The sequence below is a fragment of the Schistocerca cancellata genome, chromosome 6, assembly GCF_023864275.1.
Source record: "Schistocerca cancellata isolate TAMUIC-IGC-003103 chromosome 6, iqSchCanc2.1, whole genome shotgun sequence".
NCBI classification, from domain to species: domain Eukaryota; kingdom Metazoa; phylum Arthropoda; class Insecta; order Orthoptera; family Acrididae; genus Schistocerca; species Schistocerca cancellata.
In genome coordinates, this window is record NC_064631.1 from 338,363,817 (window position 1) to 338,376,802 (window position 12,986).

The window sequence follows — 12,986 nt, forward strand, 5'->3', positions numbered from 1 at the left end:
AGATAACACATTCTTGACTTCAGCTTGGGACGCTATGCTTCACTCCCATACACGGAACGTCTGACGTCATTTCCCCGTTCTTTCTTCTCAACGTCTGTCGCTGGTCTGCCTCTAAAATCCGGGGCTGTTATGCATATGAAATGCCTGATTTTGGCAACTGAGGCAACCTATCAAGATATGATCCGTCTCATGCATTTACATCTCATGTACTAACTGACAAATAATCACGCAGCTGATTCTCAGCACAGTCTGTCTCGTATAGGCTTTCGCTGCCTAGATCTAGTTAAGTTAGCATGAAATCTGTGACAAATAATTTATCTTCAAGTAGGCATTCTACAATGTAAATTCATTCCTAAAAATCTTCGAAAAATCTGTTCGCTTTTATGAGTGACTTCTATATGGACATTGTCTCTAATAACTTTCAAGTGGTTTTAAAGTGTTGTCTTGTATTTGTCGACTTACATAGTTTAGAGTTAAACAATATCTTAAATCAGCATAGCCGGCCGGGCTGGCCTAGCGGTTAAAGGCGCTACAGTCTGGAACTGCACGACCGCTACGGTAGCAGGTTCGAATCCTGCCTCGGGCATGGATGTGTGTTATGTCCTTAGGTTAGTTAGGTTTGAGTAGTTCTAAGTTCTTGGGGACTTATGACCACAGCAGTTGAGTCCCATAGTGCTCAGAGCCATTTGAACCATTTGATCAAAACGCCTGTATCGAAAGATACTTCCCAGTAACAAAATCAGTCTATTAAAATTACGAGTTGGTTTCTAAATTAAGAAATTTACTATTTGTGCCTATTAATTTCTTAACAATATAACTACATGAAACATTACCTTAAATGATCCACTTCTTGGAAAAGTAAGGTATGAAATAAACGAAAATTACAAGTCTGTCTTTACACAAAATGAAGTACATTGTAACAGATAATGATGCTTTTGCCTAGCGAAGCAATAAATCTCATATACATCACACTATCATAGTCTTTTTACTGACAACGATACTACTTGTATATGCAGTGTAATTTCAGACGATGTTAAGCCCCTCTTGTGGCAGCTTATTGAACCAACTGATTTACCCTGGTGGCTGTCACGTGTCTCCAGCGGCGCAAGGTAACTTGCCGGCACAAATGGTTCAAATGGCTCTGAGCACTATGGGACTCAACATCTATGGTCATCAGTCCCCTAGAACTTAGAACTACTTAAACCTAACTAACCGAAGGACATCACACAACACCCAGTCATCATTGCCAGCACAGAAAGGCGTTTGCAACATGCCGCAGGCCAAAGAGAACAACAAATTAAATGACCAGTCCAATAACGGAACAATTTATTTGAAGCAAAAAATATGCTTATCTGTCTCGCTCTCCACGGTTGCATGGTACATGTGATGAACTGTATTCATTCGACCATCAAGCGAGATTTTGTTGCAGTGACTAAGATCCAAAAATCTGGTATATGGTTATAGGATGCTATAAGACAAAATCACAAAAATCAGCGTGTGGCTATATGTGCACCTGCTCTTGTTCGTCATCAACTGGCTCGTGAACAATACCGATCATCCCTGATATCTGGGAATCGTGGAGCCCATTCAATACAAACCCGACTGCCAACCCATTCATCGAAATTTTCGTATAGAAATCACTCACAGTAATTATATAACGTGGAGGTGCTCCATCTTGTTGCCACATCATCTTCTCCATAACACGCTGCAGAACAGTTTAAAAAAGTTGACTGTTTTCCTGTTCTAACGACACTTCTTGAAGCATAATTGTCCGATTAGCCCGCTGCCGAAAATCCCTGCCACAATACTCAGTCTCCATCGCCACATGGGGATTCATAGATTCTCGGTAGACACAATTATTTTTGTTCACTCTGCCATTCACTTCAAAAGTTGCTTAATCACTCGAAGGAATGTTTTTGTAAAACTTGGTACCGACTTCTTGTAGAACCACGTATAGCTCGCAGAATTCCGTATACTTGACCGTTTCACCTTCATTTAAGCCCTAAAGTAAAGCAGAACTGTTTTGTCACAATTTCAGCTTTTTGCGAATCCTTCGTACACTTGTTCTTGCTATTTCATACTCTTTGCACACTTTTCTTTGAGATGTAGTAGGTGACTGCACAGAACATGGCACGACAACATTAAGAGTATGTTGTTCAGTATCGTACTCTGGCCTACCTGAACCACGGGGCTAGTATACCTAGCCAGTGTCTTCAGATCTTAAATTTAATTTTCGAATACCTTGTTGAGATGAAGACTGGATGTTTGGTAAACGTTCCACCAACAGATTACACAAACATCATTGTAATTACGGCCATGTTCCAGCCATGTTTACAGAACAAATATTCGCTGTTCTATAGTTAATTTTTTATTCATTGTTTCTCAAATAACAGCAAACAACAAAACCTCAAAATGCTAGTGTCAACTGACTTATGGATATTACACGCTATTAAAGATCACAACTGACGGTCACTACGCTAGGGCAAACAAACTATTAGTATTGCCAATCGCAACGGACATGTAGCCCACCCTGTGTATATAAGCCACATCAACACCCATACGGCCGCGCGGAGTGGCCGTGGGATTTTTGGCGTCATGTCAAGGACTACGCGGTCCCTCCCGCTGGAGGCTCGAGTCCTCCCTCGGGCATGGGTGGGTGTGTGTGTAGTTCTTAGCATAAGTTAGTTTAAGTAGTGTGTAAGTCAAACCTCAGCAGTTTGGTCCCTTAGGAATTCACATACACACACAGCACGCACCCATCCGTATTCTGGAAACAAGATAAAACTGCAACAGTATCGCCATAAAACATCTGCAAAAAATCCTGTGAGGGCACAAAAAAATTCGAGCGCTGACGATGAACATGTAGCTCGATACCGGCCCGAAAAAATAAAAATATGAAAAATAAGCAGCTGTGTCCTCAAATGACGTCATTTATCAACTACGTGAAGACCGCAGGACACCATGAATACAAAATAATTTCAACTGTCACACTTATAATGAATTACTGTCTTTCTCCTGAATCGCTGCTAAACTGTTCAGCGTCAAAGTTCGCACAGCCTTATCACGAGAACTGTGATGATTTAAATTTTTTAAAATTATTTGATCCTTTTAAATCATCAGTTCAAAATAAATCTTCAGAGTTCCCAAATCAAAGGTAAAATTTAGACAAAATGACAAAAAACGTAAAAAAAATTGTTCTCTGCGAATTCGACCAAAAATAGACTAGAAAATATTATGATATAGGGAATGTAGATTAACAAACGTAATATGTTATTTTCAGCCTTCAATGGTAGGGACTGGAAATATTACCTTCTAGTGAAATGCTATATGAAGATAAAAGAATACTTCCACGAAGTAATTTTCAGCAATGTTAACAACGTTAAACATAGCCAGTGACGCATCTGTACATGTGTTTTGTTCCAAAGTACTCTAAACAGTGTTTATCATGCATATTTAGGATTTTGGTGCTTTATGTATATCACTTCAAGCAAATTCGACTGATTCCTTCAATAAAACCAACGCTACTTTCGTTCCCCATCCTGATCCTTCACATGACTGCCTTCTGTCTTTGATGCACTCAACTTAGATGGCACGTTAAATTTTAGGTTTATTACCGATCTGTAATACTTTGTGCTACAGATTTTGGGTAGGCTGCTTAGAAGTCCGTAAATAAATAACATCCTTTGTTTGTTTGTTGAGTGGTAAATAGCGCAGTTTTGGAGTGTATCCGGCATGGCTCCGTCTGGTAGGTGAAGTACACTCATTGTCATAAAAAGAGCTGCACCCAGAAGGACCTAAACCATCCACTGCAAACTTGTTGGGTACGTTGCACACCATTAACATCCAGTAATTACTTTAGCACGGTCGGCCGCACACGCGGGAAGCGCGGGTGGAGCCCTGATGTCCTGTTCATCGGTTGACGTAAAAGGGGTCCAAATGGCCATGCCGGGTAGCGTCAGAAAAGCGTCACTTGAATATGCATTATACCCAGGAGGTACGTTTGACAGTAGGCTGCCCTTCTGGACGAGTTCCAGGGAGACCGTATCGTGGGATTGTGATAAGTGGAGTAGCCTTGTCGCCATGCTGTGTACTACACTGGTCGTACGGAAACCACCATTCCCGATTGCTGGCGTCAATGGATGCAGGAAGGCACACTTGCACGGCATATGGGACGTGGTCCTCCAATATGCACCACATAGAGGGAGCGCCGAAAGATTGTCCGCCGAACGCGAGCAGGTCCGACGGGAACAATAGGGGCCATTCAGGAGGGCTGTTCTGCCGTCTGTGCAACAACCTAGCAAGTGCTAGTACCGTGCATGACGCAGGGTTCGCTGCACACGCCAACCGTTATGACTCCAACCACTCACAGCCCCACAGCATTGCGGCCCACTCACCTGGTGTCGGCAACGACTGTCATGGTGCCGTGCGAACTGCCAGAAGATCATCATCAATGACGAGTCGCGCACTTCTACTTTGGAGGCGACAACCTTCGTATATGTGTGTGTAGGTGCAGTGGTGTGCCCCATGAAGACCGGTTTGTGATATCCCATCACACGTCCCGCCATTCTGGTGTGATGATGTGGGGAGTGTTATCCTATAGTGCCCATTCTCCATTAGTGTCCCTAAAGGGCTCTGTAGCAGCTGCATGGTACCTGAACGAAGGCCTCCAGGCTGTTGCTCAGTTGTTCGTGAACGTCCACGCCCCTGCCCTGTTTCAACGGCCAGTTCTAGTCTTCAAACCGCTGCCACATGCCGAACGTGCATTTAATCTGTGAATATTTTGCCACGGTCAGCCACGTCGCCCAATCTCTTCCCGGTCGAGAATGTGTGGGGTGTCATAGTGTGTATCACAAGGCCTCCACCTCCACCCACCAATCCGTAGGATCTGTACGCTCAGTTACTAGCGGTGTGGGATGGGTAATCACAATAAAATGTCTGAGACTTGTAAATCTCCACGCCGCACGTCATGATGCTTGTATTCACAATCAGGGGGCCTGACATACTAACAAGTAAGTTTCGTGCCCATGTAGCACACTACATGTTGGTCCACGTTGAAAGTGTAATAATTTCATACGTGTGGTACCATCTACTTGCCTACGAAGAGTGATCGCACTCTTCCTTGTTCTTGTGGGTACAGCTCTTTTTATGGCGATCGTTGTTCCTGAGTTGAAGTGCAAACGATGTTTCTATGACCATTGTCTTATGTATAGAGATGTAATATTTACATTTATCTCTTTTCATTTCAGATTAAATTATGGCGCTAGCAGTGGAGAAGAATTTCGTCTGGATCCTGGTGGTGCTTGGGTACTTCGTCACCATAAGTCTCCAGGTATATAGTTACAATAGATCAAAAATAATCTTCTCGTCGATTTCTGCCGATCACTTCTGAATGTTCCAAATCCAGTGCCCTATAACTGTAGTCCTCGTGCAGCAGTATTAAAATGATGTACCGCAACAGAATGTGAACATAATGTAGGAGACAACGTTCAGTCAGGGCTACTGCCAAACTGATTCTGCAATGGATAAAGTAAGCTAGTTATTTTCCCTCATGACATGTAAATGAAGTCTCATGTTTTCAGCGACCTCCACCGTCCCCAGCTCCTGACTGTGGAAACATGCTGTGCTGATATTTGAACTGCCAGTATGCTGATATTTTATGAAATGTAATATTCAGCCTAATTACGTAGCGCGACCTCATGAAAAATCTTTGAATGGATAAGTATTAACTAGAAATTGTACTTGTAATTCAGATAGGGTGTCTTAAACCATAGATGAAAGAGACATTGCATGACATCGTTATGTTGGAAACATTATATCAAGCAGGCAAATTAAGGGACAAACGCCAATTTATCTTTGTTGTAGTGTTTTTAGTCAAAATTTTTTTCAATATAATGGTGAAGTCATAGTTAATTATACGGAAAAATGGGTAAAATTCAATATTAGTTCTAAGGGAAGGAAATTTGGCAACATTGATCAAGCGCTTTGGTAGAGCCACTTGCGGATAATTAATAAACTAGTATAGAATAATGGCGGATGCGGCGCTTTTTGCATAATTTCTATGACGTAGATGTGATTTGTTGGAATATTACTTTTTACGAAATTCCAGTAACTACAAATTGCAGTGAAACTTCATTAAGTGAAGTACGAGTATGACGTTAAGGTATACTTGGAATATACAGCGGCTTCCGAGTTAGTAATTTGATTGGACACAATAGCACAGCTTAAATTGCTGGTGGATTCTCACGCAACATTGGTATTGACAAACATCTTTGTTACACATATCTGGAGTGTGTTTCGGAATATGTCGCGATTTCCGAGATGTTTATTAGATTCAGATCGAGTAGTACAACTTAAATTGGTCTGAATGATATAAGCAGCAATGATATTTACATTCATGACTGTCCCGAACATAAGGCGGTTCTCTCGGAATGCTGTATGCCGTGAGGATCCACCATCCTGTATAACCTGTTGCCAACTGAATCGCTGTATTTCACCTTTTCCTCATAAAAATCATTTTCAGCATAAATGGTTCAAATGGCTCTGAGCACTATGGGACTTAACATCTGAGGTCATAAGTCCCCTAGAACTTAGAACTACTTAAACCTAATTAACCTAAGGACATCACACACACCCATACCCGAGGCAGGATTCGAACCTTCGAGCGTAGTGGTCGCGCAGTTCCAGACTGAAGCGCCTAGAACCGCTCGGCCACACCGGTCGGCATTTTCAGCATAAGTTACGACTAGTTTTATGATTCAAGTAATAAAACTCTCTCTATTTACGTATTATATATACTGTGGTTAAAAATCCTACCTATTCAGAAATCTAAAGTGTTTAGAGGAGATTAAAAAATTACTTTCTTATGTGACAAAACTGTCACGGATGCACTGTTTCACCGGCCGGTGTGGCCGAGCGGTTCTACGCGTTTCAGTCTGGAACCGCGCGACCGCTACGGTCGCAGGTTCGAATCCTGCCTCTGGCATGGATGTGTGTGATGTTAATAGGTTACTTAGGTTTAGGTAGTTCGAAGTTCTAGGGGAGTGATGACCTCAGATGTTAAGTCCCATAGTGCTCCGACCCATTTTTTGCACTGTTTCACTGCTACGAGTCGTTGAAGGATCTCAACTGTATCTCCATTAGTCCAAAGATCACAGTTGTTTTGACTGCTTCGTTTGCAGATTTCTGACACTGATACCTGGTATGCAACACAGCCACATTTTACCTGTAGCAAACGTGACTTTTCATTACTGCTTGCAGCGTCCTCGTTCTTGGATAAATAATTGTATTTTTATTGCATGTTTGCATATTTTATTTTGTGTTTACATGTAAATTTGCACATATGTCTACATATTCTTGATGGGTGATGAGACTCAGTCTCATGACGGTCCCCACAACTGTTTGCTCTACACATCAGAGAACATTTGGGCAATGTTCCTCCTGATGGTTGGATTGGGAGTGGTGGTCCACCACGTTCTCTCACTAATACGGATTTCTTTTCCTGATGGGAGATGAAGCATTTGGGGTACGAGGCGGTGGCAGACATGCCAGAAGAGTTGGTAGCCCGTTTGAGAGAAGCTGAAACTTCATTCGTGAAACATCTGACAAGCGGAGGCCACGAAGCTGGGATTACGGATTTACTTCTACCATTAGTAGACCATTATAACAACATAATGTGCAAGTGGTAAAGAGAAGTACTCTGCAAATTCCGAGAAAATCACAAGAGAAGTCTTACGCGTCTATTATGGAACTGAGGAACTTACACGAAGGGATCGTCCGTAGGCCGGCCGCTGTGGCCAAGCGGTTCTAGGAGCTTCAGTCTGGTACCGCGCGACTGCAACGGTCGCAGGTTCGAATCCTGCCTCGGGCATGGATGTCTGTGATATCCTTAGGTTGGTTAGGTTTAAGTAGTTCTAAGTTCTAGGGGACTGATGACCTTAGATGTTGAGTCCCATACTGCTCAGAGCCATTTGAACCATTTGATCGTCTGTAGGAGGTCACTGTGGTGACGCGATTAGCGTTCGTGCCTACCAAGAAGGTCGTGAGCGAGGCCATGGCTGGAGTCTTGTAACCATCTGCTTCTTAAACTGTTGTTTTTCATCTCTGGTTTCATTATTTAATTTACATGACACTTGAGAGGTAAAATAATGAAAGAAAACCGCGTGCGTTTTCATGAAGTTTTAGTGAATTTCAAGGGCGAGGGACAAGCTCGGAAAGCCCATGTCAGATCTCCATAAATAATTATGCGAATGACGTTATTCACTGTCAGTAATATAGTATGTCACAATGTGGCAGATCATAAAAGTAATGTACAGCTACTCGTCGAATGAGCTCTCGACATCACATATTGCAGGATGGTATTTCTCATACAGACGTGGGAAACATAAATTGAAACTTGGTCCAAGGACTTCATGCAGATACACATAGTTTTTATCATTATAATACCTCTCAAATGTTATATAAATTAAATAATATGACCAGAGATGAAAAAGTAAATTAATAACTAAGTTCGAGTGGGGTTCGAATCTCCGTTTTATACACGTCAGTCTGACGAAGTTCCAACGCAAATCGCTCGACTACCATGAACTATAACGATCTGCACCTATGCACAGCTACATAAGGCACATAACAGATGCGTAAAACTACTCTAGTGCTTTTCTCGGGATTGCCAAGGCAGTGCACTTGATTTAATGGCTGACTGTAGGCGTAAAAAGTTTGAAGTAAATCTGTGGTCCCAACGTCATGGCCTCCTCTTGTGAGTATGTGGAGCGTGTTACACAACTATTAACAACCAGATACCATTTGTGTTTTAATGTAATGAAGACAATTCGAGGAACAACTCGAAACCAGTATTCATCTCACGACGGTTTGAACACGGTCTCTGAACATCACTAATGTCGAAACCTCCGTGAACCCGTCAAGGCGAAACCTTGCTCCTGTGGCTTTTTTATCATTTCAAAAAGTTTTTCTTATTTTCTCCTTTAAACACTCTAAAGTTACGTATACACAACTTAAACACCCTATATGTATTTGAATAAGATACGTTGAAGTCGTGTTGTAGCTTCCGGTCTTCTGCTATTGATATACCAGGGAAAATATGTGGAATGAAGTAATATTTCGTTTCAGTGGGAACGGTGTTTTAAAAAGAGCAAATTGTTGCTAATTGATTTTCAAGTTTAAGACATTAAATTTTACAACGACGATATTATTTCCGCTGAGTTAGTATATTTGTTTTAGTTAGGCCACTACAGACCATTTTCTGCTAGCCTATATATCTGTTATCCTGTTGACAATTCCACATATACCGGGTGGTTATAATTAAACTTTTCCTATTTAACACATTGTAATACAGAAACTAATTGCCGGATGGGGACCAAACTACTTTGCATTAATGTCAAGGGCATAGGGAAGAGAAATAATGCAGAATCAATTCAATTGAAACACTTTTAATGTGCTGTTACGGTACATCATACACAAAATTAGCTCAATACGGAGCCCATCAGTGTCCAGGAGAGTCTGAAAGCACAGGATAGCATTCTGCACTGCAGAGCATAGCATGTCCGTAGGTATGCTGGCCACATCTCTTGATGTGCTGCGCTGCAGATCAGCACATGTGTAAATGTTTCCCTGGTAAATCCTGTCCTTCACGTAGCCCCACAACCAGAAACCACAGGGTGTGGGATCATGCGACAGTGCCGGCCAAGCATTTGGAAACGATCGGCTGATAATTCGATCGATTCCAAGTGTGTTTCGGAGAAGAAGGTGAACTTCACGAGTGTGCGGTGGGGTCCCATCATACGTGGATAATGTTGAGTCCAATTCGTCTCTCTCCTGTAGGGCGGGTATGACGTGCTGGCGAAGCGTGTCACAGTAACTCTGATCAGTCAGGCTGCACGTCTTTGTTCCTTGAGCGCCAACCTGTTCAAGAAAAGAATGGGCCAATGATGAACGTAGCCGTGAAGCCACACCATACGGTGACACGTTCTCCATTCAGAGGAACGTCATGCACAGTGACTGGATGTGAAGATCCCCACACTCGGAAATTCTGTGTGTTCACCTCACCCGTCAGAGAAAAATAAGCTTCATCTGTCCGTAGGATGGTCCAGGGCCAGCCCTTATCAACTTCAGTCCTTGCGAGAAACTGAAGAGCAAAGTCAACACGTCTTTGTGCGTACGATGTGGATCTTGTAAGGATACCATTTGGGAATGGTTCGAAGCACCCTCCGTACAGAGAACTGCGGAATCTTCAACTGTCGTGACACAGCATGCTCACTGCCTGACGATCGCGCGAATTGCGCGCAGCGTTGTCTACCATAGCAACAGCGATTTCATCAACCACCTGTGGTGTAACCGGTCATCGACGTCTTTCCGGAGCGACACCCGGTTCTCCTGTTGATTCGAACTTCTTCGTCATGCTCCTTCCAACAGGTGGAGAAAGAGGACCATTGCGTAATCCTTTCAGCCGGCGATTTTCTCGAAGTGTAGCTGCCGCATTACTGTTGTTTTGATAACAGAGCTTCACAATAATGCCCCGCTCCTATTGTGCAAGCTCATGTTGACACGACAACAAGTGCACTGCGACTAGTCAGGTGTGTGAGACTATTAATCACGATGACTGATCGCGGCACTTGGTGGCCATAGTTATAACAGGACGGTGGCTCTGTGACGCATGGAACTTATGCACCCCATACTCTGGACGCTAATACTATCACGTTTGGTACTAGTACGATAATTAGTTTCCATGTTATGGCGTGTTAAATAGGGAAATTTTAATTACAACCACACGTTATAAAAATTTCAAGTGGCGGAAACACAATACCTACACTGCACGTTATGAAGATTTATGGAGTCTGAACATGGTGTTATAGTCGGCGCATGAGCGATGTGACATAGCATCTCCGAGGTAGCGATGAAGTGGCGAATTTCCTGTACGACCATTTCACGAGTGTAGCGTAAATATCAAGAATCCAGTACAACATCAAATTTCCTACACCGCTGCAGCCGCAGAAATATCCTGCAAGAACGAGACCAGCGACAACTGAAGAGAATCGTTCAACATGACAGAACTGCAACCCATCCGAAAATTACTGCAGATTTCAATGCTGGGCCAGCAACAAGTGTCAGCGTGCGAACCATTCAACGAAACATTATCGATATGGGGTTTCGGAGCCGAAGGCCTACTCGTGTACCGTTGATGACTGCACGACACAAAGCTTTACGCCTCGCCTGGGCCCGTCAACACCGACATTGGACTGTTGATGACAGGATACGTGTTGCCTGGTAGAACGAGTCTCGTTTCAAATTGTATCGAGCAGATGGAAGTGTAAGGTTATCGAACAATCTCATGAATCCATGGACCCTGCATGTCAGTATGGAGACTTTTCAAGCTGGTGGAGGCTATGTAATGGTGTGGGGCGTGTGCAGTTGGAGTGATATGGAACCCCCGATACATCTGGATACGACTCTGAGACGTGACACGTACATAAGCATTCTGTCTGATCACGTGCATCCATTCATGTCCATTGTGCATTAAGACGGACTCTGACAATTCCAGCAGGACAATGCGCCTTTCCACACGTCCAGATTTGCTACAGAGTGGCTCCAGGAACAATCTTCCGCCGGCCATCAGACACCCCAAACATGAACTTTATTGAGCTCATCTGGGATGTCTTGCAACGTGCTCTTCAGAAGGGTTCTCAACACCTTGTACCCTTACGGATTTATTGATAGCGTTGCAGGATTCACGGTGTCAGTTCCCTGGAGCACTACTTCAGACATTAGGTGAGTCCATGTCGCATCGTGTTGCGGTACTTCTGTGTGCTCGCGGGGGCCCTACACGATATTAGTCAGGTGTACCCGTTTCATTGGCTCTTCAATGTGTTATCTGTCAGAACCCCATCACCCATATGATACACTTGTCGTAGCCTGTATGATTTTTCATCCGTCATTGCTCCTTTTATATACTTTCACTGGAGAACCCGCAGTACTTCGCCATTGCTAAATATTTATGAGAATTAGATATACATTCTAATGTGCCTCTCCTCCCTCTGTCTATCCATCTCCTCCCTGCCCCTCTCTTTGTCCATATACTCCTCCTCCCCACTCTCTCTGTACCTCTCCTGTGTCCCCGCATTCTGTACATTTAATCCTCCTCATTTTGACTACCACCACCTACTCCTCTCACTGCCCATCTCTTCGTCACTCTATCTCTCTCCTCTCTATGGCCGCCTCCTCCTTTCCCTTCGCCATGTGCATTTCCCCCAAGCCTCATATATATATATATATATATATATATATATATATATATATATGTATATATATATATATATATATATATATATCCCATGCCTTATATATACATTAAAATGTAGCCTTTTTCAGTCCAGGCGTTTATTACAGTGGCATGTGAAACTTTGAATTGAATCTGTCTGAAACTTTTCCATAATCTTGGGAATAATGTTACCCTTGATATAGTACACATACATTAATACACCACATATATTTAAAAATGTGTAGCTCGTGTCAGTCCGAACATTTATGAGAGTATGGTGTAAGAAATTGAAACAAATCAGTCAAGAGCTTTTCGGGACTCATGCTGACGTCATTTCCCGCTATTGTAGTATATAAACATGGTGTCTAGAAATTCCTATTGCAAACTTCTAGGACATACATAGGGGAGTTAGTACATAATACTTCTAATATAGGTACCTCAGGTAACAAAAAGGAAAATCCAGTTATAACCTAAGGACATTTGTTTGTATTAACAATGACAAATTACACGTTTACATTATTCCAAAGCCAAAAGCAAAGCAGCATGCTGTATGTACTGAACAGTACTGATGCATTACAACAGTGGGTTGATTTGACGACCATCAACGTTGTTACACACGTGTACCTATGAAGTATGTTCTAGTCTACACTCGTCATCCCAACTGGTATTAATTTCGGATGTAGCGGCCAGAACTCATGCCAGCAGATCTTCCTCTATT

At 42.8% G+C, this 12,986-nt stretch overlaps 1 protein-coding gene across 2 annotated transcripts in view; it reads left to right on the plus strand.

Annotated features, from left to right (window-relative positions):
• LOC126191441 (uncharacterized) overlaps positions 1–12,986 on the plus strand; it is a 411,004-nt gene that overhangs the window by 210,510 nt on the left and 187,508 nt on the right. For both annotated transcript variants that reach the window (XM_049932320.1, XM_049932319.1), the window contains exon 2: positions 5,247–5,329. In XM_049932320.1, the coding sequence (XP_049788277.1) occupies positions 5,255–5,329 (75 nt within the window). In that variant the 5' untranslated portion in view covers positions 5,247–5,254. The remainder of the gene's footprint in view (positions 1–5,246; positions 5,330–12,986) is intronic.